Genomic DNA, 26145 nt, shown 5'->3' with positions numbered 1-26145 from the left:
AATTTCAACTACAAGATTGGGTACCTCAATCGATACTGTTTTCCAGAGACATTTAGATACATTGCAAATGCCAGTATATGTCTCTTACTCTAGTTATAATAAATCGATTGTATCTTGTTATCCAGCTGAAATTATAGAAATTTGTGAATGATCAATAAAATACAGCCACTCCCTGACTTACGTAAGGGTTGCATTCCACGGAACTCTACGTAAGTCGGAATTTCCCTAAATGCTTAAAAAGCACTCGCAAATTTGATTGAAGCAAAAAAGAAATGTTCAATGAACATGTAAATAGAATTTTTTATTCAATTTTTTTTATCTCATGTGCAGGAAAAATTACAAAAGTGTACAAAATTACAAAAATTTCAAAATTATAAAATTACAAAAAGAGAGAGGAGACAGGCATAACATCAGCAAGTTTTATCTTTCGAGCATCATCGCCAGAATCAACTCTCCAGCTGATAAGCATGCCGCTGCTGAAGTTGAAGGCTATGGAGATTTAGAAGGGGTTTTTTCCAACATATCACAAAATTTCTCTGCAGCTGCAGAATCGGCACGTGACTTCACTGCATATTTTAATGTTTTTGGAAACCAGCACGATGCTTGAACCTATTAAACCAACCATTGCTTGGCTTGGGGTTCACCGTAATTATTCTTAATATCTTCATAAATACTTCTTGCTTTTGCTTGAATGGCCATTTGACTCAGGGGCACTTGCTTCTGAATCTGATTTTCCATCCATATTATTAATAACTTTTCCATCTTCGTTATAGCACCTGAACGCTGTTTTGTGATCACCGTTGATCTTAAATGAGTTGATCCTTTAACATGTTCTTTTATACGCACACTGTTCCTTAAAATAGTATTCACCACCACTGAAGCAGCTAGACCTAATTTCGTGCACAAGATGACAAACTGCCAGCACTTGCATTTTCCGTTGGTTCCTTTCCCTTCACCATTGTGATACGTAAATAGGAATGAAGAGAAGATTCTGAAAATTTATTTGTTTTTAATATGATTGAAGATTTCAGTGAAGGGGAACTCATTTCACCATAATACCGTAATGTAAAAACTCACAGAATTCCAGTTATCAGTATTATCACAAATGCAATAAGATCAAGTTTACTACCCATTTATAATAGATTGCGCTAACAGAAAAGCCCAATAAACCAGAAAGTGCAAATTGTTTTATGGTAGTGACCTACTAGAAATGTGTTTTAGAAAAATATCACCAAGGCATTCAAAAATTGATTTTTATAATGGAACATATGATAATGAGGAAAGTGTAATGCAATTTCCATTATAAAAATGACCTTTTAGAGAGATAAATAGCTCAGTTATATAGTGATAAAAAATTTTGACTTCTGAGGTTTTGGAACAAATTATCAAAAAAAAACAATGTGTTATTGGGTTCACATTACAATATTTTCAAGATACCTCCACTTATTCCTATGGGATGCAAAATACGTTTTTACGATTTTTTTTAAATTTGCATTGGCCGGCAGAAACTTATGTAAAGTCGAATTTCCGTAAGTCAAGTATTACGTTAACTGGAGAGCAGCTGTATTTCAATACAAAAGCTCTTTTATTTCATAATCAGTATACACAAATCAAAATACCTAAAAAAAAACACGAAGAATGTTTCACATAAAACTATCTACCACATGTGCTTGGCATGCACCATTTCTTTTTGTATCCAACTCCATCATAGTAACCAATCAGATTGGTCAGACAAGACCTTTAAAAAAAATCCATGTTGAGACTTGGAATTGTGGATATATTTGCATATCTGAAGTCCTGAGAGTATCCTTGTGTTCGGGATCTCCCCTGAGCATAAGGATACTCTCATAATTATGACTATAAATGGATAGAGCCCATCTACCCCAGGAACCTTTCTTTTTATGTTTAGCTTCAAAAATTTCTCTTCTCTTTCCTTTCAGTTATCACCCGATCATTTAGCTCCTCATTATATTTTGATAAACTTCTGCCATCCCCTTTCCTAAAGGATTCATGTGTGAATGTAGATGCAAATTACTTATTCATTTGTGAGCAACCTGAGTAGAGTCATCAACATTGATATCAAGTGCCCCAGTGTGATTCAACCTCTTCCTTCTGCTCTTAATATAAGCAAAAAAAGTCTGCTCCTTTGCATTTCTTGGCAACTTCTCGTAACCTGCCTTAGCTTGCCTAATGTCATTTGTGACTCGATTACAGACTAGTTTATATATACCACCTGATAATGTATCACCTGATAATTTATATGCATCCCATGCATTTTTCTTCTCTGCAACAGGTTTCATCAGTTCGTCTGACATTCATTTGGGCCTAGCCTTGAACAGTATTTCTTCATTGGTATGAAAAGCCTAGTAGCTTCTATGATTATTTCCCTGAATGCCTCCCATTTATAATTTATTGTTAGTAACCCCATCAGTTGGTCCCACTGTATAGAATTTAAAAACTGTCTGAGACCACTGTAGTCACCTCTAGGAAAGCAAAAACCTTTCCCTGTACCCTGATGGTAGTTACATCTTTAAGTAAATTCCACATCAGTACACTGTGATCACTGCCATCTAGCGGTTCTGTTATCTGCAGATTCTTAATACATGAATAACCACTGCTGATAATCAGATAAAGAGTATTGCTCTCTCTCTGTCATCCAATAAATCCACAAAAGTCTTTCTAGCAAGTGTGTATGAGACCAACACACAAATTCCAGTTAATATCTAGACAGTTAAAATCCCCCATTATAAGACTCTCTGATTTACTGGTATTTCTCTGTATAGTTGTTTGGTATACTCGTAAGAGTCATTAGGCCTATAACACACTCCTACTCTCATTTTTGCTTTTCCAGTGCTTATGTCACACCAAATTGACTCAACATTGCACTGCTCACCCATGCCGACTGAATGCATTGCTGCAGATTTACTATGATTGTTAACTAAGAGCATAACCTCTCCAACCATCCTGTCCTGTCTGTACTTCCTGTATATTCGAATTCGAATATACAGGAAGTACAGAAACTGATTAAGTCAACAAACTACATTTGTTGACTTAATCAGTACTTCAAATTCATCAAATTTATTTACCGTGCTCCTATAATTACAGGAGCACTGTTGAATGTATACTAATTATAATTAGTATACATCCAAGTATATGTGCACTTATTTTTACTCTTAGTTACCCAATACTGCCATGTTTTACTTGTTCCATGATGGCTCATAGCAGGGCTTGAAATCCCTGACATCTTGCTTTCCAGACTGCTGCATGTTCCAATAGAAGCAGTGCAAGAATCACTTTGACCTCTGCCTGCGGTTCTAGTTAATTTATTATTCTGTGTATCCCCCCTCCCCCCCAGCTAGTACTTTTCCAACCCATCTATTACTGCCTCAATAGCATCAGCAAACATTCTTGCACCCCCTTCTATTTAAGTGTATCCCATCCCTGTAAAAGCACTTAATCCTGTTATTCAGAACTGACCATGCTGAGGATAATTCTACTCATTCTCTCCAGGGTGAAATTGATCAACAAGGCTCTCAACATGTACTTCTGCTTATCATGTCTGGGCAGAATTGCACACACTTTCAAGTACAATTCTAATTTCCAACTTTTTCCCAACATTACCCCGTACCTGTTAAGGAACTGTGCACAGTTGAACTGAGTGACAAGTTGTCAAGCTGCCCTACTTAAAACCACCTACATTTGCACATCAGAAAACCGTTCTCATATGTATGTACAACAACAAAAGCAAGGGTAAGTGTTCATATTTTATTAACTTTGTTCTACCAGTGTATGTTTAAGTAAGCAAAATTTGACATGCCAATTTTTTAAAGTATGAAATGTTGTGAGAAGATATAGGTAGATAACTGCTTGTGAGCTCACTGTTACAATCAAAGAATGCACAATTTGGAATTTAAAAATTTAAGAACTATATATGGTTAAAAGTATGGAACCATATGTGGTTTGATCAACTGAAGACTCTCAAATTAAATTGACACTTTTTTACCACATGAAAATTTACTGCTAACTGCAACATATTATGCTTGTGAGGTGCTATCACCACTTGTAACTAAGCTATAACTAAACACAAACAAACTAATCAATATGAAACCAAAATTAAATTAACCAGCAAGAGTTGTTATGCAATGAAATCCTGAAAGAAGTAGTTCAACTGCAGCTGGAATAAGACAAAGACTCCACACTCATTCATAAACCCAAAAGTAAATGTTGACTCCCATTCTAATAATAACAATAACTTAAAAAGAATAATACTGTCAGCTTATAGATTTTTTACCTCTCTTTCTTCTTCATCCTCCCAATTCAACTTCACAATCTTTGACATGGTGGTCTTGCCTTCATTCCACTTTTGTTAATTTAGCTATTCTAAATTAACAAAAGCAAAAGTCCATTTGATTTCTAAATTGATTTATGATTTTTTATTTTAATTTTGTTTTGATTTTTAATATGAGTTTAGAATTTAGTTGCATATTTATATTATGTTTAATGTTTGTAGATTAGTAAAAAAAAAAATCCAAATTGGCATTTTGCATTTTATTATTTTCGTAACTGAAATATGACCATTCGAGATTCACAGTAATTGATGCCTCCTTGTAAAGGTGGTTACTCTGGTTTCCAAAACTTTCTTTTGTGTTATTTTTCTTCTTGGAGCAGGTGTTCCAATTAGCTTTTGAGTCTGTGTATCGGTGTAGTCCTTGCAGTAGTAGTAGTAGTAGTAGTAGTAGTAGTAGTGGCACGTGATGCAAGAAAGCAAGTGTAGGAGCTTATGCAGCATCAGCCAAAAAAATAATAATAATAAAAAAATAAAAAATAAATAAATAAATAAAAAAAAATAAAATCACACCATTCCCTCCAAATGCCTGTCCAGATCCTCCTTAAATTTATTTAACTTATCAACTTCCACAACGACAGATGGAAGTTTGTTCCAGCAATTAACCACCCGCTGGCTAAAGGCAAATTTCCGCTCATCTATTCTACGTCTGTCCTTTCTTAATTTGAATTTATGCCCCTGTAGGTTCGTAATCTGAACAAGTGGAAGGATCCCATCAGAATTCAGCGTGCTCAACCCATTCAAGGCCTTATAGACCTCAATCAGATCACCGCGCAGGTGCCTAGTCTCCAGCCACTGCAATTTGCAGAACTTAAGCCTCTCTTGGTAAGAGGATCCCTTCATTCCCCTCACCAATCGTGTTGCTCTTCTCTGTACACACTCAAGCAAATCTACATCCTTCCTAAAATGAGGCCTCCAGACCTGTACGCAGTACTCAAGGAGTGGCCTGACTATTGCCTTATACAGAGGGACAATCACCTCCTTTTCCCTGCTAGCAAAATTCCTATATATCATTGACAAAACTGCATGACCTGCCCTAGCAGCCTGTCTGCATTGCTCAGAAAACTTCATATCTGACTGCACAATTACTCCCAGGTCTTTTTCATTTTCTACCACCTTAAGTGTAGTACCACATAGTTGGTACGTTTCTCTTCGGCTATTGCTACCCATATGCAGAACTTTGCATTTGTCAAGGTTAAACTTCAGTTGCCACTTCTTAGCTCATCTGCCCAGATTATCTAGATCCTGTTGCAGTAGCACACTGCCATTTCTGTCATTAACAACCCTGCCAACCTTTGTATCATCTGCAAACTTCAACATTAAGCCTGATATACCTTCATCAATATCATTGATAAATATACAAAACAACAGTGGACCTAACACTGAACCCTGTGGGACTCCACTAATAACATTAGTCCACGAAGAGCAGCACCCATTGATTACCACCCTCTGTCTTCTCCCACTTAACCATCCTTTTATCCATTGTAGCAACTTACCCTTAATACCATTCTGCTCCAATTTGTACAGTAGTCTTCCATGCGCAACAGTGTCAAAAGCTTTCCTGAAATCCAAGTATATGATATCAAAATTATTTTTTGCATCCAGTTCCTTTGTGACCACATCATAATAACCAATCAAATTTGTCAGACAAGACTTTCCCTTAACAAACCCATGCTGTGTCTGAATTATTGCTGCAGTCTTGTCTAGATGATCCTGCAATGCATCTTTAACCAGTGACTCCATTATTTTACCCGGAACAGAAGTTAAACTAACTGGTCTGTAATTACTCGTGTCACCCTTCGATCCACCTTTGTGAATTGGGGATACATTTGCACATCTCCAGTGTTTTGATATTGTAGTTTACAGAGTGAGTATTAGCTTCTGCTGGTTAATTTAATTGAATTTAATTTTGTTTTCACATTGTTTAGTTTCTTTTGTTAATTATAGTTTGGTTGCATGTAACAATAGTACCTCACAAGCACAAACTGTTGCAGCTATTAGCAACAGTTTATAAGGCAAGCTCATAATGTATGAGCTTGGCTTAAACTCTTCTTAAGTGGAAAATAAATAAAAATGAATATCAAACAGTTCCGAATTTATAATGTTATTCAGCTGCTTCCTGGCTCTGCAGTAAGCCACGTACTACTTGAAACTTATGCTACCTGACAATTCAGGTAGCGAAAGCGAATTGGACAGCATATTTTTTGGATAGCATCTGGCAACTAACGAATTTATTAGTTGCCAGAGAGGAGCTTAAGGCAAGCACCTAATATACAGCTTTGTTTTTGCTTACAAAATTTGTAAATAAATTTCTAAATTTAACTATATATAGTTCTCAGAATTTTCAAACTCCAAATTGTGCATACTTTGTAAACAATCAAAGCACTCTGACAGCTTATCAAAATATTTTTATAAGCCCGATGCTTGAGTCCATGTCCCAGCATCAGGCACCACAATGACATCCTCTGCAGCAGAGATCCTTGATACCACAGAAAGTAGCTACAGTTGGTGACTTCATTGTCAGAGTAATGGGAAATATAAAAAGGACAGGTAGAATAAGACCAGGGCATGTTTGCCAGGGGCTAAAGTCATTGACATTGGAGAGCATCTTTTAAAGGCACAAAAGGTGATATTTTACACATTAGTACTAATGATATTGAGAGTAGGAGATCTGAGTATTTAAGAAACAAGTACCGATCAATGATGAGAAATTGAAATTGTCACAAAGTTAGGATTAAAATTGAAAGTGTCTGCAATTCTGCCCAGACACAACAGGAAGTAGTACATGATGAAAGAGCCGTGAAAATCAATTTGGCCCTAGAGAGACTGTTTCTACAGGCATGGGATACACTTAAATAGAAGTCTCTCTCAGTGCCTCCATAGCTAGGTGGGAAGGAGCAGCAGTGCATAGCACACGCGTCTTGATTAGACCGGGTTTGAGCCTGTGACCACCAAATATGGATGATGCATCAGGGAATGACCACCACATATTCCCGGAGCAATATGGCCTCAGTTGCTAATGCTCCTAAAAACCAAATAACAACAACAAGTCTCTCTCATTCTACAGTCCAAAAATATTTGCTGATGCTTTTGACAGTTTTAGGCAGGTTAGAGAAAACTGCTATCCAGGGATAGCAGTTTTCTCTAACCTCTTGCAAAGCAGCAGCCTGGAAAGCAAGATGTCAGGGATTCCAAGACCTATTGGGGCCCTCGTGGAACAAGTAAATAGATGGGCTATATTAGGGTTATTAAGAGTGAAAACAGTTTCATGTATACTTGCATTTACACTAATGCTAAGAACATATAAATAAACTGGTAAGCCATCAAATGAAGATATTGTGGGAATATCAGAGACATGGTGTCACTTTGATATAAGGGATTCAAAATTTGAATATGGTAGTAACAAGTGCAATGTTGATTCAATTTGGTGTGACATAAGCACTGAGAAAACAAAAATGAGGGTAGAAGTGTATTGTAGGCCTAATAATTGTGATGAATACAATTTTACAGAGAAAGAGAGTAGACCAGTAAATCAGAATGTCGTATAATGGGGTACTTTAAATTTTCCACATACTGAATGGACCCTGTGGATTGGTCTCTCGCACTGGTGAAAGAAGCACTGCAGGATCATCTAGACAAGACTTCAGTTATAGCTAGGACACAGCATGGTTTTGTTAAGGGGAAGTCTTGCCTGACCAATTTGATTGGATACTATGATGCAGTCACAAAAGAACTGGATGCAGGGATGTTGTTGTTGTTGTTGTTGTTATTTGGTTTTTAGGAGCATTAGCAACTAAGGCCATATTGCTCCGGGATATGCGGTGGTCATTCCCTGAATGACCTTTCCGCATCCTCCGTATTTGGTGGTGACGGGCTCGAACCCCGGTCTAATCAAGAAGCGTGTGCTACGCACTGCTGCTCCTTCCCACCTGGCTACGTAGGCGCCTGGATGCAGGGAATAACTTTGATATTATATACTTGGATCTTAGAAAGGCTTTTGATACTGTTGCACATGGAAGACTGCTGCACAAATTGGAGCAGTGTGGCATTGGAGGCAGGTTGCTGCTATGGATAAAGGGGTGGTTGAGGGGGAGAAGACAGAGAGTGGTAATCAATGGACACTGCTCATCGTGGACTAATGTTATTAGTGGAGTCCCTCAGGGTTCAGTATTGGGGCCTTTATTGTTTTCTGTATTTATAAATGATATTGATGATGGTATATCAGGCTTAATGTCCAAGTTTGCAGACGATACGAAGGTTGGCAGGGTTGTCAAGGACACTACTGACACTATGCTGCTGCAACAGGATTTGGAAAGGTTGAGCAGATGGGCTTCGAGGTGGCAAATGAAGTTTAACATTGACAAATGTAAAGTACTACATATGGGAAACAGCAACCCCAGAGCAACGTATCAACTCTGTGGTACTACACTGACAGTGGTAGAGAATGAAAGGGACCTGGGGGTGGTGGTGCAGGCAGATATGAAGTTCTCTGAGCAGTGCAGACGAGCTGCAAGAGTAGCTCATGGTGTATTGTCAATGATATATAGGAATTTTTCTAGCAGGGATAAGGAGGTGATTATTCCCTTGTATAAGGCAATGGTCAGGCCACACCTTGAGTACTGTATACAGGCCTGGAAGCCTCATTTCAGGAAGGATGTAGAGCTGCTGGAACGAGTACAGAGAAGGGCAACTAGATTGGTGAATGGGACAAAGGGGTTCTCTTACGAAGAAAGGCTTAAGTTTTGCAAATTACAGTGTCTGGAAACTAGGCACCAGCGGGGTGATCTGATAGAGGTGTACAAAGCCTTGAATGGTTTGAGCATGCTCAATGCTGATGGGATTCTTCCTCTAGCTCAGAAAAATCACCTGAGAGGGCATAAATTCAAATTGAGGAAAGACAGATGTAGGATAGATGTGCGGAAATTTGCCTTTAGCCAGCGGGTGGTTGGTGGGTGGAACAGACTTCCATCCCTTGTCGTGGAAGTTGATAGCCTAAATAAGTTTAAGGCTCAGCTGGACAGGTATTTCGAACGAACAGAGGGGTGAAGTGGAAGTGGTTATTTTTATTTATTTATGTTACTTTTTTTTTTTTTTTTTTTTTTTGGCTGATGCTGCATAAGCTTGCTTTCTTGCATCAAATGCCTCTACTAATGCTAATGCTAATGCTAACAGTAGCAAGACTTTTGTGTATTTATTGGATGGTTGTTTTCTATACCAGCACTTTAGAGAGGCAACAAGAGAAAGTCATACTTATTATCAGCTGAAACTCTTCATATATTAAAAATCTGCAGATAAATGAACCACTAGGTAGAAGTGATCACAGTGTATTGGTGTGGGATTTATTTAAAGATGTAAATACTGTCAAGGACAAAGGGAAGGGCATTTGCTTTTGTAAAGGTGATTGCAATGATCTCAGACAGTTTTTAAATTCTATGCAGTGGCACCAACTTATGAAGTTACCAACAGCAAATTCTAAATGGGAAGAATTTAGGGATGTTATCATGAGAGGCTACCAGGCTATTTATACCAACTAAGAGATACTTTTTAAGGCTTAGGACCTGAACGGATGTCAGTTGAACTGGTGAGACTGGTGGTATTTCAATATATGTGATGCATATAAATTATCAGGTGAAACAGATGCCTAGAGAAGATAAAAACTAATCTGCAATGAAGTCACAAAGGAGGTTAGGCAAGCTAAGCCAGATTATGAAAAGTCTTGGCAAAGAATTCAGAGAAAAAGCGATAAGACTTCTTTACTTATGTAAACACTAGTTTGTTTGTTTTGTTATTTGGTTTTTAGGAGCATTAGCAACTAAGGCCATATTGCTCCGGGATATGCGGTGGCCATTCACTGACCTTTCCGCATCCTCCATATTTGGTGGTGACAGGCTCGAACCCCGGTCTAATCAAGAAGCGTGTGCTACGCACTGCTGCTCCTTCCCACCTGGCTACGGAGGCGCCCAATAAACACTAGAAGGAAGGGAATGAATCACATTGGTCTACCAAATATGAATGGTTTAACTGTTGATGATCCTACTCAGATTGCTGACAAATTAAATAGGTATTGTGCATCTACATTCACACATGAGGAATTTTTTAAGTGTGAGAAGCTGAATAATTCTGTGATAACTGAGAGGAAATTTAAAGAGGAAAATGCTGAAGTTAAATAATGTCAAAAAGGCACCTGGTATGGATGGGTTCTATCTAATTATATTAAAGTAGGCAGTAAAAGAGGTAAGCAAATCTTTGGCCATGATCATAAGAGCATCCTTGGATTCAGGAAAGGTCTCTATTGACTGGATGTGCTAATGTATCTCCAATTCACAAAGGAGAATCTAAGGGTGACACGAGTAATTACAGGCCTATTAGCTTAACTTTTGTTCCAGAGAAAATATTGGAGTCACTGGTTAAAGAAGTAATTAGCATTAGTAAAGGCACATGATGCAAGAAAGCAAGCTTATATAGCATTAGCCACAAAAAAAAAACCCTTCTCATTTCACCCATCCACTCATTCCAAATGTTTGTCTAGTTCTGCCTTGAATCTATTTAAGCTATCAACTTCTACAACGACAATGCATGACCATCTAGACAGAAATGCAGTTATACTGCAGTCACAGTATGGATTTGTTAAGGGGTGATCTTGTCTGAGTAATCTGATTGCAGTAACAAAGGGACTGGATGCAAAAAATAATAAAACAAATTTGGCTTCAGTTCTGCAAACTGCAGTACCTGGAGACTAGACACCTGCAAGGAGATCTGATTGAGGTGTTTAAGGCTTTGATATTATATACTTAGATTTCAGAAGAGCTTTTACTAGTGTTGCACATAAAAAACTGCTATATAAATTGAATGGTTGAGTGGTAGAAGACAATGAATTGTTATCAATGGGCATTGCTCTTCTTGGACTAATATTAGAGAAGTCTCCTCCCAGGTTTCACTGCCTGGGAAGGACTTCTCTTGATGTTTTCTATATTTATTAATGATATTGATGAAGGTATACCGGGCTTAATGTTTACAGATGATATGACGGTTGGTGGGGTACTTAATCACAGTAATCAGATCTATTGTTGGAAAAACTCCCATCTGGTTGGTAGTTTGAATAAATTCAAGGAAGAACTAGACAAACTTCAATTTATTCAAACTATTAGTAGTTTGAATAAATTGAAGGAAGACTTAGACAAACTGTGATAGGGATGGATAGGTGATATCGGAAGTGTTTTTTTGTTTTTTGTTTTTTTCAGCTAATGTTATATAAGCTTTCTTTCTTGCATCGTTTGCTTTGGCAGATGAGCAGAAAAGTGGCAATTGAAGTTTAATGTTGACAAATGCAGGGTACTTCATATGGGGGAGCAGTAACCTCAGAGCAATACTCAGGATAGTGAAGAATGAAAAAGACCTGTTCGGTAATTCTGCAGTCAAATATGAAGAAGTTCTCTGAGCAGTGCAGCTAAGCCACTAGGACAGTTCATGAGGTTTTGTAAATGATATATATACAGGAATTTTTCCAGCACATATAAGGTGATCATCCCATTGTAGAAGGCAGTGGTTAAGCCACATCTCCATACAGGCCCCAAGGCCTCATTTTTCAAAGGTAGTGGATCTGTTTGAACAGGTGCAGAGAAGAGCAATGATAGTAGCGAGAGTAACAAAAGCTCTTACCAGGAAAGGCTTCAGTTCTGCAAACTGTGGTACCTGGAGACTAGACACCTGCAAGGAGATCTGATTGAGGTGTTTAAGGCTTTGAATGGATTGAATAAGCTCAGTGCTGATGGAATCCTTCCTCTTGCTCAGACTGCACACTAGGTAGGCATAAATTCAAACTGAGGAAGGACAGTTGTAGAATAGATGTGCAGAAATTTGCCTTCAGCCAGTGGGTGATCTGTTGTTGGGAAACTCATCTGGTGTTGCAGGGGTAGTTTGAATAAATTGAAGGAAGAATTAGACAAACTGTGATAGGGATGGATAGGTGCTATGTGAAGTGTTGCTTCTTTTTTTTTTTTTTTTTTCCCTGATGCTTTATAAGTTTCTTTCTTGCATCACTTGCCACTATTAATATTAATACAATTTTACTTAGTACAGCAAGATTACCACTTGTGGTTATCTTGTTATATTAAATTCTATTCTGCCTCTAATGCAGTATAATGCTTTCTTTGCTTTTTAAGTATTCCTATATAAAACCATTAATTTTTTATATCAAAACATGCATTTAATATGCTGAACAGCGAATTAATTCAACTTTCATTCAATTCAGTTCCCTTTTTAACAGAAAAAGTTTTTAGTCTCACAGGTTTTGTTGAAAAAATAATGCTATACGACATAAATTTTTATGAATAATTCTTTGAGAAATAAAAGTAAATAATTTAAAAAGTTTTTATAATAGAAATTCCTGTCTTACCAGAGGAGTATCCACCTTCACTGCCAACATTTCTTTTTAAGTCTGGCTGCTTTACTTGCTCATGTATTTCAGAATATCCTATAAGGAATTTTATAAAAAAAAGAAAAATTACTTTTACATCAAATCATCCATTAAAATTAAACAAATATTTTAATTTTTGTGTTTAAATGTAGCTCTGTTTTCATTTATTCAGTTTTAAAAGATGAGGGTGTCCAACTAGCAGAATTACTTGCTATGTGTCAACCGTGGGGGGGGGGGGCTATATCTTGGAGGATACAGGATCAAAAGATAGTCCACTATTATACAGGGTGATTCACTACCAGTGCGACAAACTTGCAGGAGGTGTAGGGGGCACAAAGACGAAGTGGAATCACATAGCATTGCAGGATCCGAAATGCCTTCGTCATGTAGTAGAGGACATTGAACGGGAGGTCACGTGAACAGCGATTCCGCTGGAAGTCAGCATTTGCGAACTGGTTCCCGAGGTAGTAGGATGGATGAGTATTCAAACGTTGAACTGGCCGACATGCACCTTGTGTATGGAGCTGCAGACTGTAACGGGCTCACCGCTCTGCGCTTGTACCAGGAACATTTCCCGCACAGGCGTGCTCCTCATCATACGATTTTCGCACGTGTGCACAGAAGGTTACATGAGACTGGTTGTTTCACGAGAGGTACCATGAATTGAGAGCGAATGACGAGGATGCCAGACAATTAGGAGAATGTCCTATGTCTTGCAGAAGGCAATCCGAGTATGAGTACTCGAGCGATAGGCCAACGATTGGGCATTTCCCAATCCACTGTATGGAGGATACTGTCAACAAACCAAATGAGTTTATACCATTTGCAATGTGTCCAATCATTGGAGCCTGCGGATTATCCACTCCAGAGGACTTTTGCTACTTGGTTTCTTCAACATAAACAGTTCGCAAATGCTGACTTCCAGTGGGATCGCTGTTCACGCAACCTCCCGTTCGACGTCCTCTACCGCATGACGAAGGCATTTTGGACCCTACAATGCTATGTGATTCCGATTCGTCTTTGTGCCCCCTACACCTCCTGCAAGTTTGTCGCACTGGTAGTGAATCACCCTGTATATGACCAAACTGGTTAAACATATTAATTCTCCTTTCCTCCTTAACCACTTAGAGGTATTATTGTGTTGGCTGAAATCTACTCCAAAACAATTAAAGATATTATATTTTCAACTGTGTTCCACAGTTACTTGGAAACCTGGATATAGATATTTCTTTATCTTCCTCTGTTTTTGCAAAAATTATTTCTCTCTCTGGTTCTCACTTCAGAAGGCTGAAGTGAGCAACACAGATTTTTTATGTTGTGACACATATATCATCACACATTATGTACATCTCAGTTTAACTCAGAATTACTGTGTTTTTATTATATTTTACTATATTTTTATACTTATAGTACCACTAATAGAGAGAGAGAGATAATAATTATTTCTTGAGTGAATTTTCTATGTAATTACATTAAAACCAAGTGTTACCATAATGATAAGATATTAAGTCCTAAATTTACCATCCTAATTTTCACTATTAAAATTGCCTACATGCTAGTGCTAATTCTGGAATTATGGAACTCTGTTGAATTAATAAATATATGAAACATGGGAAGAACAATATCTTTTTAATTTCAGATCATTTAAAAAATTATATTATTTGGATTGCACTGGTTGCCAAATCTACTAGTAAAAAATAAAATAAAAGATGTTGAAGGCATGAAATGTGATTTTAATTGTAATATTTATGTAGCTAATAATTCTCCAGCTGAGAACAGTAGTGGAAATTTAGAAAGCAATACATTACAAAGCACAAATAGACAGTACTATTTATTAACATGGCAGAGAAACCAAATGCTAATCTTGATCTCAATGCTTAAAAAATTAAGCATAGAGATCAATAAAGGTATATCTGACAGATGAGAGCTATTAATGTGTCACACAACTGCCTTTTATCTAAAATTTGGCTAAACTCTGTTCTGTTTCAATACATTGAGGACTATCCTGTCCTGTATGGTTGGTCAGTCACCAGCAGATTTCTGAACAGCCATAAATAAGCAATAATGTCTTTTAGTGCTTATGACAGAGCAAACTTTATAAGAGGCTATAAAACTTTGTTTCATCTAAGACATCTATTTTTAAACAAAATAACATTACCAAAAAGGCAATTCTACATGAGACACCACATCAGATTGTTTCAAGACTTACTGGTCTCTCGTGAAACAGTGGGGTTCCAATTAGTACATGACTTGCTTGGGAGTGTTTTTTTGGAATATTGCTTTGGGCATAGCATGCCATTTCATATGATTTATTATAATAAATTATGGCTATACAAATGAGAGTTAAGGGGTTATTTGCAGTTGTGCAGGCTGAAAAGCCCACAAATAATTCATGGGTGAACCTTACTCACACCACCTGAGATTGGCTAACCTGTGATGGGATTTTAACCCTCGCCTATGTAATTGAGGAACAAGTGGTGAAACTCCTATACTGTATGGAACATCTACTCTAAAAATGAAATCAATGCACTTTCCCTCTCACTGTATCATTCAAAGTTATACAGTGAGAGGGAAAGTGCATGTGAACATCTTTTAAACTGATCAAATGAATGATGTGCTCTTTGCCCATTAAATAAATTTGTCATAAGTTTTAATATTGGTTGCTGTGTATTGTCCTATTTTGTCATGCTCACTGTAAGAATTATATATTTATATATAATTTTTTTCAATTTGTCCTTTGATGTAAACATTTACAGCAGAGTATGTCCTGATCCACATGATATTGCTATTGTTGCTTGATAAAATTTCAATGCAAGGATTTGCAAGCACATTATCTATCAGTAACAGCGCTTTAATGTTTTCATTTGCAGTTAATTTTTTCTTCTGAATGATTTTACTTCTTTTACAAAATAATTGCAAAACCATTCTAAATAAATAAAATCATTCATAAAAAAGAAGGTATCTGAATTATAGAGGATTTGGATCAGTGAGGTTCAGATCCACTATAATAATAACCCCAATTTGCTTCATTTGATATATCATTTTCTTGTTTACTCAAATATTTTGGACATTAGCTTACAGTGCATATTGCGCAGTAATTAGATTGTTCATTTCTACATTGTACTAGATAGGTTTTCTATCATGTAATCCATTCATTTGTAACTCTAATGCTTAACAAAGCAGTATAACAGGGTATATACAGTTTTTTAATTAGTTTAATTTCATTTAGTTTAAGAATGATGAGTACTGCTGTAAACTTCTCTTAATACTAAAATCATTGGCTACATATTAAAATAATAGCATTTTAAGTAATTCTGAGTCATAACTTTCAAGAATACTTACGGGTATAAAATGTGCATCCTTCTTCTTTACTAGATTTTACACCTGGTGTCAACAAGCTCTTTGAAGTCAAAGCACATCTGCTGTTGTCAGTTCCATCAGATGTTGAAGGACAATATTTAAAGGATTTGCAAGTTGCTGAATACTCTTCAGAACACAATCGAGCACATTTATGCACTGATATCTGGTTAAAATTGATGCTGTTCTCATCAACAACAGAATCATCATTCATTTGATAGTCAAAAACATAATTCACTAGAATTAATAAAGAATTTGTTATTTATAGTGACATTAATTAATATTTTTAATAAGTAAAAACATGTAAAACTTCAACCACTACTCGCTGATTTTTTTATTATTTTATCCATCAATAAATTAAAGATTATAATTTTAATTTTTCTTTCTTTATCAAATTCTTTAAACCAGTGTTTCTCAACCAGGGTGCACAGACTGGCACCAGTCTGTGGCCTATTACTTACCGGACTGGCAAGTAATAGGTCATGGACTTTTGAAAAGGTTGTTTGAACTAAGGCAAGAAGTTTAATTATATTTACATGAAAAAAATATAAAATAAAAAAAATCAGCATTTGCTGACTGTTTCAGTTGCAAAAACTGGATAACAAACTAGCATATTTAGCTGATATATTTTCCCTTGTGAACAAGTTGAACTTGAGCCTTCAAGGGCACATAACAACTGTTTTTAATTTGAACAATAAAATGGGTGCAATTTAAAAGTTAACACTGATGCAAAAGGGTACATGATAAAAATTACAATGTTTCCTTTGTTTTCTGATTTTGTGGGTTCAGTGAAATTGGATATTGTAAGCATCAGGAAAATTATTTGTGAACATTTTGAAGCACTTTCTCAAACGTTCAACATCTATTACCCACCAGAGGAAGATCTACAATTGGGAAATTTGTGGGATATAGACCAGTTTGCAATTTGCATTATTACAACAGACTAACTAACACTGAAGAGGAACAACTAATTGAACTGACTTCAGATTTAGGATTAAAATGAGCCTTTAACTTGATGAGTGTGTCTTAATTTTTGCTGAATCTCAAAACTGAATATACAGCATTGTATGAAAAGGCAATCAACTTTTTATTACCATTTTTAAACATTTGTGTGAAATCACCTTTTCAGTCATGACTGTCATAAAGACAAAAGAAAGAAATTTGCTTGATGTTACTTGCACACTATTTTTAACAGTTATGTCTTTCAGTCCAAGAATAGAAAAATTGATTAGCGAGAAGAACAAGCAACAGTAACATTGATTATCTGAAAAACTGTGATATTTTTCAAAATTTTAATGTTATTAAACTTTTTTAATCTTATGAATTGCTGCCTTTGGGCATAAGTTTGATAGAACATACTGAATGATAAAAACTTGTTTTTTATTCAAAGAGATTTTTGATATATTTTTTCTTGAAATGTTTCGAACCAATTGTCTCTTCTTGTCTTGAATTAGTAATGGTAGTAATAGTAATAGAGGTATGTGATGCAAGAAAGCAAGGGTATGAGCTTATGTGGCATCAGCCAAAAAAAAAAAAAAAAATTCACACAACCATTCCCTCTAAAAGTTTGTCCAGTTCCTCCTGGAATTTATTTAAGCTATCAATTCCACAACAGTTCGTAGTTTGTTCCAGCAGTTAATCAAACACTGGCTAAAGGCAAATTTCCACACATCTATTCTACAACTGTCGTTCCTCAATTTGAATTTATGTCCCTTTCAGTTTGTAATCTGAGCAAATGGAAGAATCTCACCAGAATTCAGCGTGTGCAATGCATTCAAGGTCTTAAACACCTCAATCAGATCACCTCGCAGGTGCCTAGTCTCCAGCTGCTGCAATTTGCAGAATTTAAGCCTCTCTTGATAAGAGGATCCCTTCATTCCCCTCACCAATCTTGTTGCCCTTCTCTGTACATGCTTAAGCAAATCTACATCCTTCCTAAAATGAGGCCTCCAGACTTGTATGCAGTACTCAAGGCGTGACCTGACCATTGCCTTATACAACGGGATAATCACCTCCTTTTCCCTGCTAGGAAAATTCCTGTATATCATTGACAAAACCCATGACAAGACTTTCCCTTAACAAACCTATGACCTGCCCCTGCAGCCTGTGCATTGCTCAGAAAACTTCATATCTGATTGCCCAATTACTCCCAGGTCTTTTTCATTTTCTACCACCCTAAGTGTACTACTACACAGTTGGTACATTCCTCTGGGGTTACTTCTACCCATATGCAGTACTTTGCATTTGCCAATGTTAAACTTCAGTTGCTGCTTCTCAGCCCATCTGCCCAAATTTTATAGATCCTGTCGCAGTAGTACACTGTCATTAACAACTCTGCCAACCTTTGTATCATCTGCAAACTTCGACACTAAGCCTGATATACCTTCATCAATATCATTGATAAATATACAAAACAACAGTGGGCCCAACCCCTGTGGGACTCCACTAATAACATTAGTCCACGAAGAGCAGCATCCATTGATTATCACCCTCTGTCTTCTCCCACTCAACCACCCTTTTATCCATTGTAGCAATTTACCTACCCTTAATACCATTCTGCTCTAATTTATACAGTAGTCTTCCATGTGCAACAGTGTCAAAAGCTTTCCTGAAATCCAAGTATATGATATCAAAATTATCTTTTGCATTCAGTTCCTTTGTAACCACATCATAGCATCTAATAAAATTTGTCAGATGACTTTCCCTTAACAAATCCATGCTGTGTCTGAATTATTTCTGCAGCCTTGTCTAAACAATCCTGCAATGCTTCTTTAACCAGTGATTCCATTATTTTACCCGGAATGGAAGTTAAACTAACTGGTCTGTAATTATTCGTGTCACCCTTGGATCCCCTTTGTAAATTGGGGATATATTTGCACGTCTCCAGTGTGTGAGGATTTCCTCGGAGTCCAAGGATGCTCTCATAATTATGGCTAAGGGTTTGCTTAGTTCCTTTGCCTCCTCCTGGATAGATCCCATCCACCCCAGGTGCCTTTCTTATGTTTAACTTCAACAATTTCTCCTCCACTTTGCTCTCAGTTATTACAAAATCATTTGATAATCTTCTGTTACAATTTGATAAACGTCTGGCATTTTCCTTCCATAGTAACTCCTCTTGTGTGAATGTAGATGCAAAATAACCATTCAGTTTGTTTGCTGCTGAGCAGGATCATCAACAGTCGAACCATCAATATCAAATGGACCAATCTGATGCATCCCCTTCCTTTTAGAGTAGAGTTTATGTAAGTAAAGAAATCCTTGCTGTTTTTTGTAAAGATTTCTCGTAATCTGCCTTCGCTTGCCTAATCTCCTTTTCTTTTTTTTTTTTGGTAGTTGTTGGCGCATCGGCTTCTGTGGCCATAATGCACCTCCCAAGGTTTTTGCAGTACTTTGATCCAAGCCCGAGGCGGGATTCAAACCCGTGACCTTTGGATTGCCAGGCAGGCGCTTTACCCACCCGGCTAGCCCGGTCAGCAATCTCCTTTGTGACTTGATTACAGACTAGCTTATATCCGCCATAAGCTTCTGTGTCGCCTGATAATTTATATGCATCCCATGCATTTTTCTTCTCTGCCACGACAATTTATCAAGACAAGGTTTGAAATTTTTTATATGAGCAAAACCTTCTTCGACAGGTATTAATTAAATTTAATTGAATGAATTATTTTTTGAGATAGGATTATTAAATATTTAAGCAGTTTATGCTTGAATTCCAATTATACAACACAAAAAAATTTTCAAAAGAAAAGAAAAAAAATAGGTACAATACTTTCAAAATAAAAGTGAGAAAAGAGAAATAAAAATCCTTACAAAATACAATAAATTAACCTCCACTTTTGTCCTTCTAAGTCAGATGATATGTTAGCAGGTGCCTGATTGACATTAAATTCTGTCAATTTTATTAACAATTACATTAAAAAATTCTTAATCTTCTTTTTCACTTTTCATTTTACAATTTTTAATTTTGAATGCAGTTGATAAATTTTTATCGGTCCTTAGTGGAATGTTTATAACCTTTACTGGTCCACCGCTGGTTTTCATTTGAGAAACACTGCCTTAAACCAATTAAATTTAATTCAAATTTAATTAAATTTTGATATTCAATTATTAGCAAATAAATTTGTTATTACAAGGGCAAATTTCAAAATTAAGAATCTAAATTAAACAAGTAATCCTTATATAATTCTAGAAAATAACATACTTCTTTCCTGAATAAAAAAAAAAAAAAGCATGTATTTATTTTTTTAAAGATGAGTTCAGAATCATATCAGATTTCTTCAGCACCCATAGTTTTTCTATAATATTCAATTGCTCTTTTATTTCTTTCAGAGGCACCATTCCAACTTGGCACATGGAAAAAAGTAACTCATGATTAAAATCTGCAATAACGTAAGATAAGGTGCAGAAATAAGCACATGACAATCACTTGTACTTCTTCTTTGCTCCACTGGTTTGATTCATATGACATACAATGTGAAATGAGGTGGTGGGCTGTTGTTGTTGTTGTTGGATGCATTAGAACACCATAACCATGCTTTTTATTGTTCTTTAACTATATTATCATCATAATTCTACAGATGACACATTTTGTTGTACATGTATATGTTGGGGGATGATAAGTATACTGTTAAGTCAAAGTTGTTATTGTTGTTGTATTTGGTTTTTAGGAGCATTAGCAACTAAGGCCATATTGCTCTGGGGATATGCGGTGGTCATTCCCTCACCTTTCCGCATCCTCCATATTTGGTGGTCATGGGCTCAAACCCCAGTCTAATCAAGAAGCATGTGCTATGCACTGCTACTCCTGCCCACCTGGCTATGGAGGCATCGTTAAGTTGTCAAAGAAGAAAGTAATCAATACTTATATAGAAATAAAACAAACTGTAGTTTGTTGAAATAATTACACTCAAACACCAGCCAAGCAGTTAAAATTTTACTATAAAATAAAATAAGATATAAAAATAAATATGATACAAATATCGGTTAAACTAGACCATTACAATAAATACAATAAAATAGGTTAAAACAATTAAAAACAATGCTAAAATCATTAAAATATAAGAGCATTGTTTTTAATTGTTTTAACCTATTTATTGTAATAGTCTAGTTTAACCGATATTTGTATCATATTTATTTTTATATCTTATTTTATTTTATAGTAAAATTTTAACTGCTTGGCTGGTGTTTGAGTGTAATTATTTCAATATGGAATTACCCAGCCCCATAGGCCTTTTTGAAGATAAACTGTAGTTTGTACTTCAGGGGTGCTTAGTGAGGCCAGGTTGAATCTTGGATGCCTCATACATGCATTTATTATTCTGTGAACTTGAGAAGTTAGTTGCATGGTAGGAAAAAATAAAATAAATAAATAAAGCAATGGTATTCAAAATCTGGTTGCCCTGGAGAGAACTAAAAGATTTTGCCACTGACTGCTGCTTCTGCCTAACAGATGTAATGAGATAAATAACTAGAACAAGAAAAACAATTCCTTCTTCTGTATGGCCAGTATGCTGCAATCATAATAGACCTTCCTTCTGATGTGGCCTCATACTGGCCATGTAGCAGAAGGAAGTCACATCATTGTTTCTGCAGCTCAGCCTCTAGATGTGATCCTCATCTTCATCTACATGTAGATGAAGATGAGGATCTTAATCTACATCTATATGTAGATTAAGATGATGCAGGCAAACATATACCTGCTGAACGATAGTAATTGATAAGACTGTGTAAGTAATCAGCTGCATTACAAAAGCCTTTACAATTCCATTTAAGAATTATTCCCATTATTAGGTTCTATCAATTCTTAGGGAAAAAAAAGGGGTATACAGGGTCCATGTCTTCATTCATATGAACATCTAAAACCATATCATCTGGATCATTTTGTTAATTGATATCCATTCCAATGGAGAGTGATCCCTAATTTGGTGATTTCAGTCACTTCTGATTTAGCTATTTTTGAAAAAACACTAGCTGGAATGGTGATAGGGATGATGGCTTGTTCAGAAGTTTGTTGTGTTGTACACTGCTTGGAACTGGAAAGTAAGGACAGTGCCCAGTCAGCAATGGGTGTGTCTGTAGGAACCAGTATTTCCATTTGAACACTAACTGGCTGAAAATGTTGACCAGCTGTGGAATATAAGGTGTGGCAATAAAGTTTCTGGATTGGTGCAATAAAAAGAACAAGGAACACAAAGTGAAGGAGCTCAAAAATTATTTTATTTTTAATCAACATAATCACCACCTGATTGAATGCACTTATTATACCATTCTAAAAATTTCTGAAAACAGTCAGTGAAGGCATACAAAGAGATGATGTTTAGTTCAGTGGTCACATTTTTCTTTGTCCTTAACATCCTGAAATCTCTTTCCTTTGAAGAACATTTTCACCTTGGAAAAGAGGAAGAAGTCCACTGGTGCTAGATGGGGGAAGAGTAGGGTGGATGGTTGATCTATACAATGCCATGTTTCATCAGAAATATCTCATAATAAGTGCAGAATGGGTAGGGGCACTGTTGTGCAACAAGAACTAGCTGTCTTTCTCTCAAAATTGCAGCCTCGCCCAGAAAATGCACTTCAATAGTCTTTTAAGCACCTTTACGTAGAGCTTATCATTAACTCTCTTAACTCTCTCTCCCTCCCCTGAAGGGGAGGGGAGAGAGTCAGTTTCAAGATAGAACCAAATAAAGAGAGAGTCGAAGTCAAAATTCTTTGTGAATCACACCCTGTTTGTATGCCTTTAGCAGTTTTTACCATTCTAAATGTGATTTTATTTACAAAAAAAAGTTTACAACCAAATACATCACAACTGACAAATAAAGTAGCTGGCTCCCCTCTTAGAGCTAAATGTTTAGCTTTGATTATCATGTGCAAATTAACATTTCTTTGATGTATTTTTTAATGCATCTCTGATTGAGGCAAGACATACAAGAAACTAACTTTTTGTAGTAACTACTCATTTTTAAAAAATTTAAAAAAAATAGAAGTAAAAAATGCAATTTTTTTGTCCTCCAAAAGGCATGTAAAAACAGTTTTACATTTTTACATGCCTCTTGGGGGCAAAAATAATCTGCTTTTTTATGTCACATAAAAAATTTTCTCTCTCCCAAGAGGCACACACATAAATGTGGTTTCAGATATAAAGTAAGTTATATACTAAACCACAATATAACCAGGCACAGTATATGAGGTTGCACTTAGCATTAGCATGTGATGCAAGAAAGCACTTTATTACCAATCATTAATTACGTACAGTTTAAATGTTAATTTTAAAGTTTCTGCATTAATTTAGAAAAATATAAAAAAATGAGACAATAATTGAAGAGAAATTATTTGTCTCCCTGCAATAAGAAAAATTCCAAGAGAATAAATATCGCAAAAAAAAAGAACACAACAGGAGTTAATTCAGGTTTAGAAACAGCAGGAGAAATGTTTTTTGTGCCAAAAAATTATGTAGCATTACATTATGGCTGTTCAAGATTTTTCTCATCTCTTCCTGACAATAATAAATAAAACACTCAGCAGGATATGTTTACTGAAGTATGAAAAAATTATACTAGAAAACACGGAGGTAAAATAAGGCTGAGTAAGTCATCTCTACCTATAAGGAACATTGGAAATTAACAATCTGGATTTAGAATAGGTGGAAATAAGGATGGTCTACTATGTTTTCAAAACATAGTGGTCCATCCTAATGTTTTCAAAACACAGACCACAAAATATAACTGCCATTTAAGTAAGCAAGATGCTGATATACTTTTGGATTTTTAAGAGTGATTTTAGATTTATTAACTTGTATACAAATACTGTAAGCTTTGGTATAAGAATTAAAGCTGTGGATTTTTGCAAATCTAATTGTAGCATTCTCTATGCTTATTTTGTTGGAAAAAATCAAGATTTAGATAAAAGATGATAATTTAAAGTAGTTTTAAATTTAAAATAGTGTTTAGATTTAGTCTGAATAGCTCTATATTCCTTAATAAAATAACCTGAATAATTTAATTAAATAAATCTATTATATTTTGTCCTACAGTGGCAGATAAAAAATCTGCATCACTTGTGAATTTTGCAAATAATGTGTTTTGTGTTGCATCGTGGGTTGTAGAAATGTTCAAAATGCATTTGTTAGATGGGATATATATCTCTGTGAATGAAATCCAATAAAAAGACTCCACTTCCCGAAGGGTAAAATGCGCAATTAATGGAAATATGAGAACTCATGCAAATGGCAATCATGACAACCAAACATACATTTTATTGCATTTATGTGTACAAACTGAAATGACAAGTTAATGTAATAGTATTATGTACTGTAAATCAGCAAAATAAGTCCTCAATATTTTGTTTTCCTCCTCGAGCTGCAATTACAGCCTTGCAATGATCTGGCATAGAGTTAATCAACTTCTGGATATACGGTTGCCCAATTTCATAGTACCACATCCTTACAATGCTCTCCTGCAGCTGAATCTTACTTGTTGGCTTCTTCTGAGCAATTTTAGATGACATTATGTACCAGCAATTTTCAATAGGGTTCAAATGTGGACTGTTGCCAGCTGGGTCAGTCCAACACTGTATTGCTAGTATTTCTGAGGTATAACTACACCTTAAGGGAGAAAAATGAGAGAAACCATTGTTGTAAGTATGTTTTAAGCCTTGTGAGACAAGAAGACAAAATCATCATTAAATCTAAATAGCATAAAACTTACCAATTTTGCTGTGTGGCAAGGTGCTGAGTTCTGTTGAAATATGCAGTTTTGGACGTCTGTGTGGTGATCCCTAATAACAGGTTTCAGGCAATCCTCCAAGATAGCAGTTTAGGTTTCTGCATTCACCATTCCGTTAATAAACTTAATTTGCCCTGCCCCTTTGCTTGTTATGCATCCCCAAACCATCTGTCTGGCAGGGAACTTCACAGTCGGTGTTATTCAATTAGGCTGGTATGCTTCTGATTTTTGTCTTCTGACATATCACTTCCCATCCAAGCCATGCAGGTTGAATTTCAATTCGTCAAAAAAGATGATGGTGTCCCATTGCTCTTTTGTCCATGAAGCATGCGTTTTAGCCAAAGCAAGTCGATTCTTCCTCATTTGTTGGGTCAACAAAGGCTTCTTCTTGGGCCGATAGGCATGCAGAACACATTCCGAAAGCCATCTTTGGATAGTTTGTGCACTTGTTTCAACAACAGAGGCCATCTCAAAATCCAGTTTTAGATCAGGAGCACTAGCATGGCAGGGCAGTTACAAGGGCATAGCTGTTTCAAATATTGATCTCGGAAGGCGTTGTCACTCTCTTACAGCCTGATCCAGATCGCCTCTTCACATCATCAGTTTCACGCTTTAATTTCAGCACCTGGGATACTGTTGACTAGTGGCAGCCTATTTTATCAGTGATAGCACGTATACACACTCATACTAATGAGTGTGTATACCTTTCCAACATTGTATTTATAGAAATGGCTGATGCAATACTTGCAATTACTGTCTGGTGCAATACCTTGCAATTACTGTCTGATGTAATACCTTTGCTTTGTGACAAACAAAATGACTGTAATCAAACAATATCTTATATGTTTCACTACAAATGTTACTTTTTTTTAAGGTGATGCAGTTTTTTGTCTGCCACTGTATATATATTTATTAAATATATGCTAATATATAAGATATACTTACAAGCATAATGGGTACAATCAGCTGTTGTATCAACTAAATCTTGAACTTTGTCCAGCATATGGTTCTCATGGAGAACACAGGATCCTGTTTTGCTACAAAATTCAAAACCTCTGCATCGATATGCCTCTTCTTGCATGCAAATCTTGGCACAGTCTTCAGTAGCAACTGTTTGTTTTTCAGTTTTTCCTGGTAAGTGTGTCACTTTACCAGGAAAGGCTTTAAAAAATTCAATAAACTGTCCTGAAAGAAGAATGTAAATGTTAAATACAATAATAATTATGAGAAAAATCTCAGGAAAGTACACATTGTAACTCATGTTTAAAAACAGGCATCTGCCACAAACATAAACCACAGTCAAATTT

The 26145-nt window shown here is 36.1% G+C and overlaps 1 protein-coding gene across 1 annotated transcript in view; it reads right to left on the bottom strand.

The window, feature by feature from the left end:
• LOC150087475 (uncharacterized) overlaps positions 1-26145 on the bottom strand; it is a 77139-nt gene that overhangs the window by 8401 nt on the left and 42593 nt on the right. Inside the window, exons 4-6 of the mRNA XM_090372500.1 lie at positions 25784-26023; positions 16104-16355; positions 12741-12818 (exon numbers count right to left, since the gene is read on the bottom strand). Of these exons, the coding sequence (XP_090228626.1) occupies positions 12741-12818; positions 16104-16355; positions 25784-26023 (570 nt within the window). The remainder of the gene's footprint in view (positions 1-12740; positions 12819-16103; positions 16356-25783; positions 26024-26145) is intronic.

Source organism: Mastigoproctus giganteus, chromosome 4 (genome assembly GCF_048544385.1).
Source record: "Mastigoproctus giganteus isolate SK-2022 chromosome 4, ASM4854438v1, whole genome shotgun sequence".
Taxonomy (NCBI): domain Eukaryota; kingdom Metazoa; phylum Arthropoda; class Arachnida; order Uropygi; family Thelyphonidae; genus Mastigoproctus; species Mastigoproctus giganteus.
This window is presented reverse-complemented; position numbering and strand designations above follow the sequence as displayed.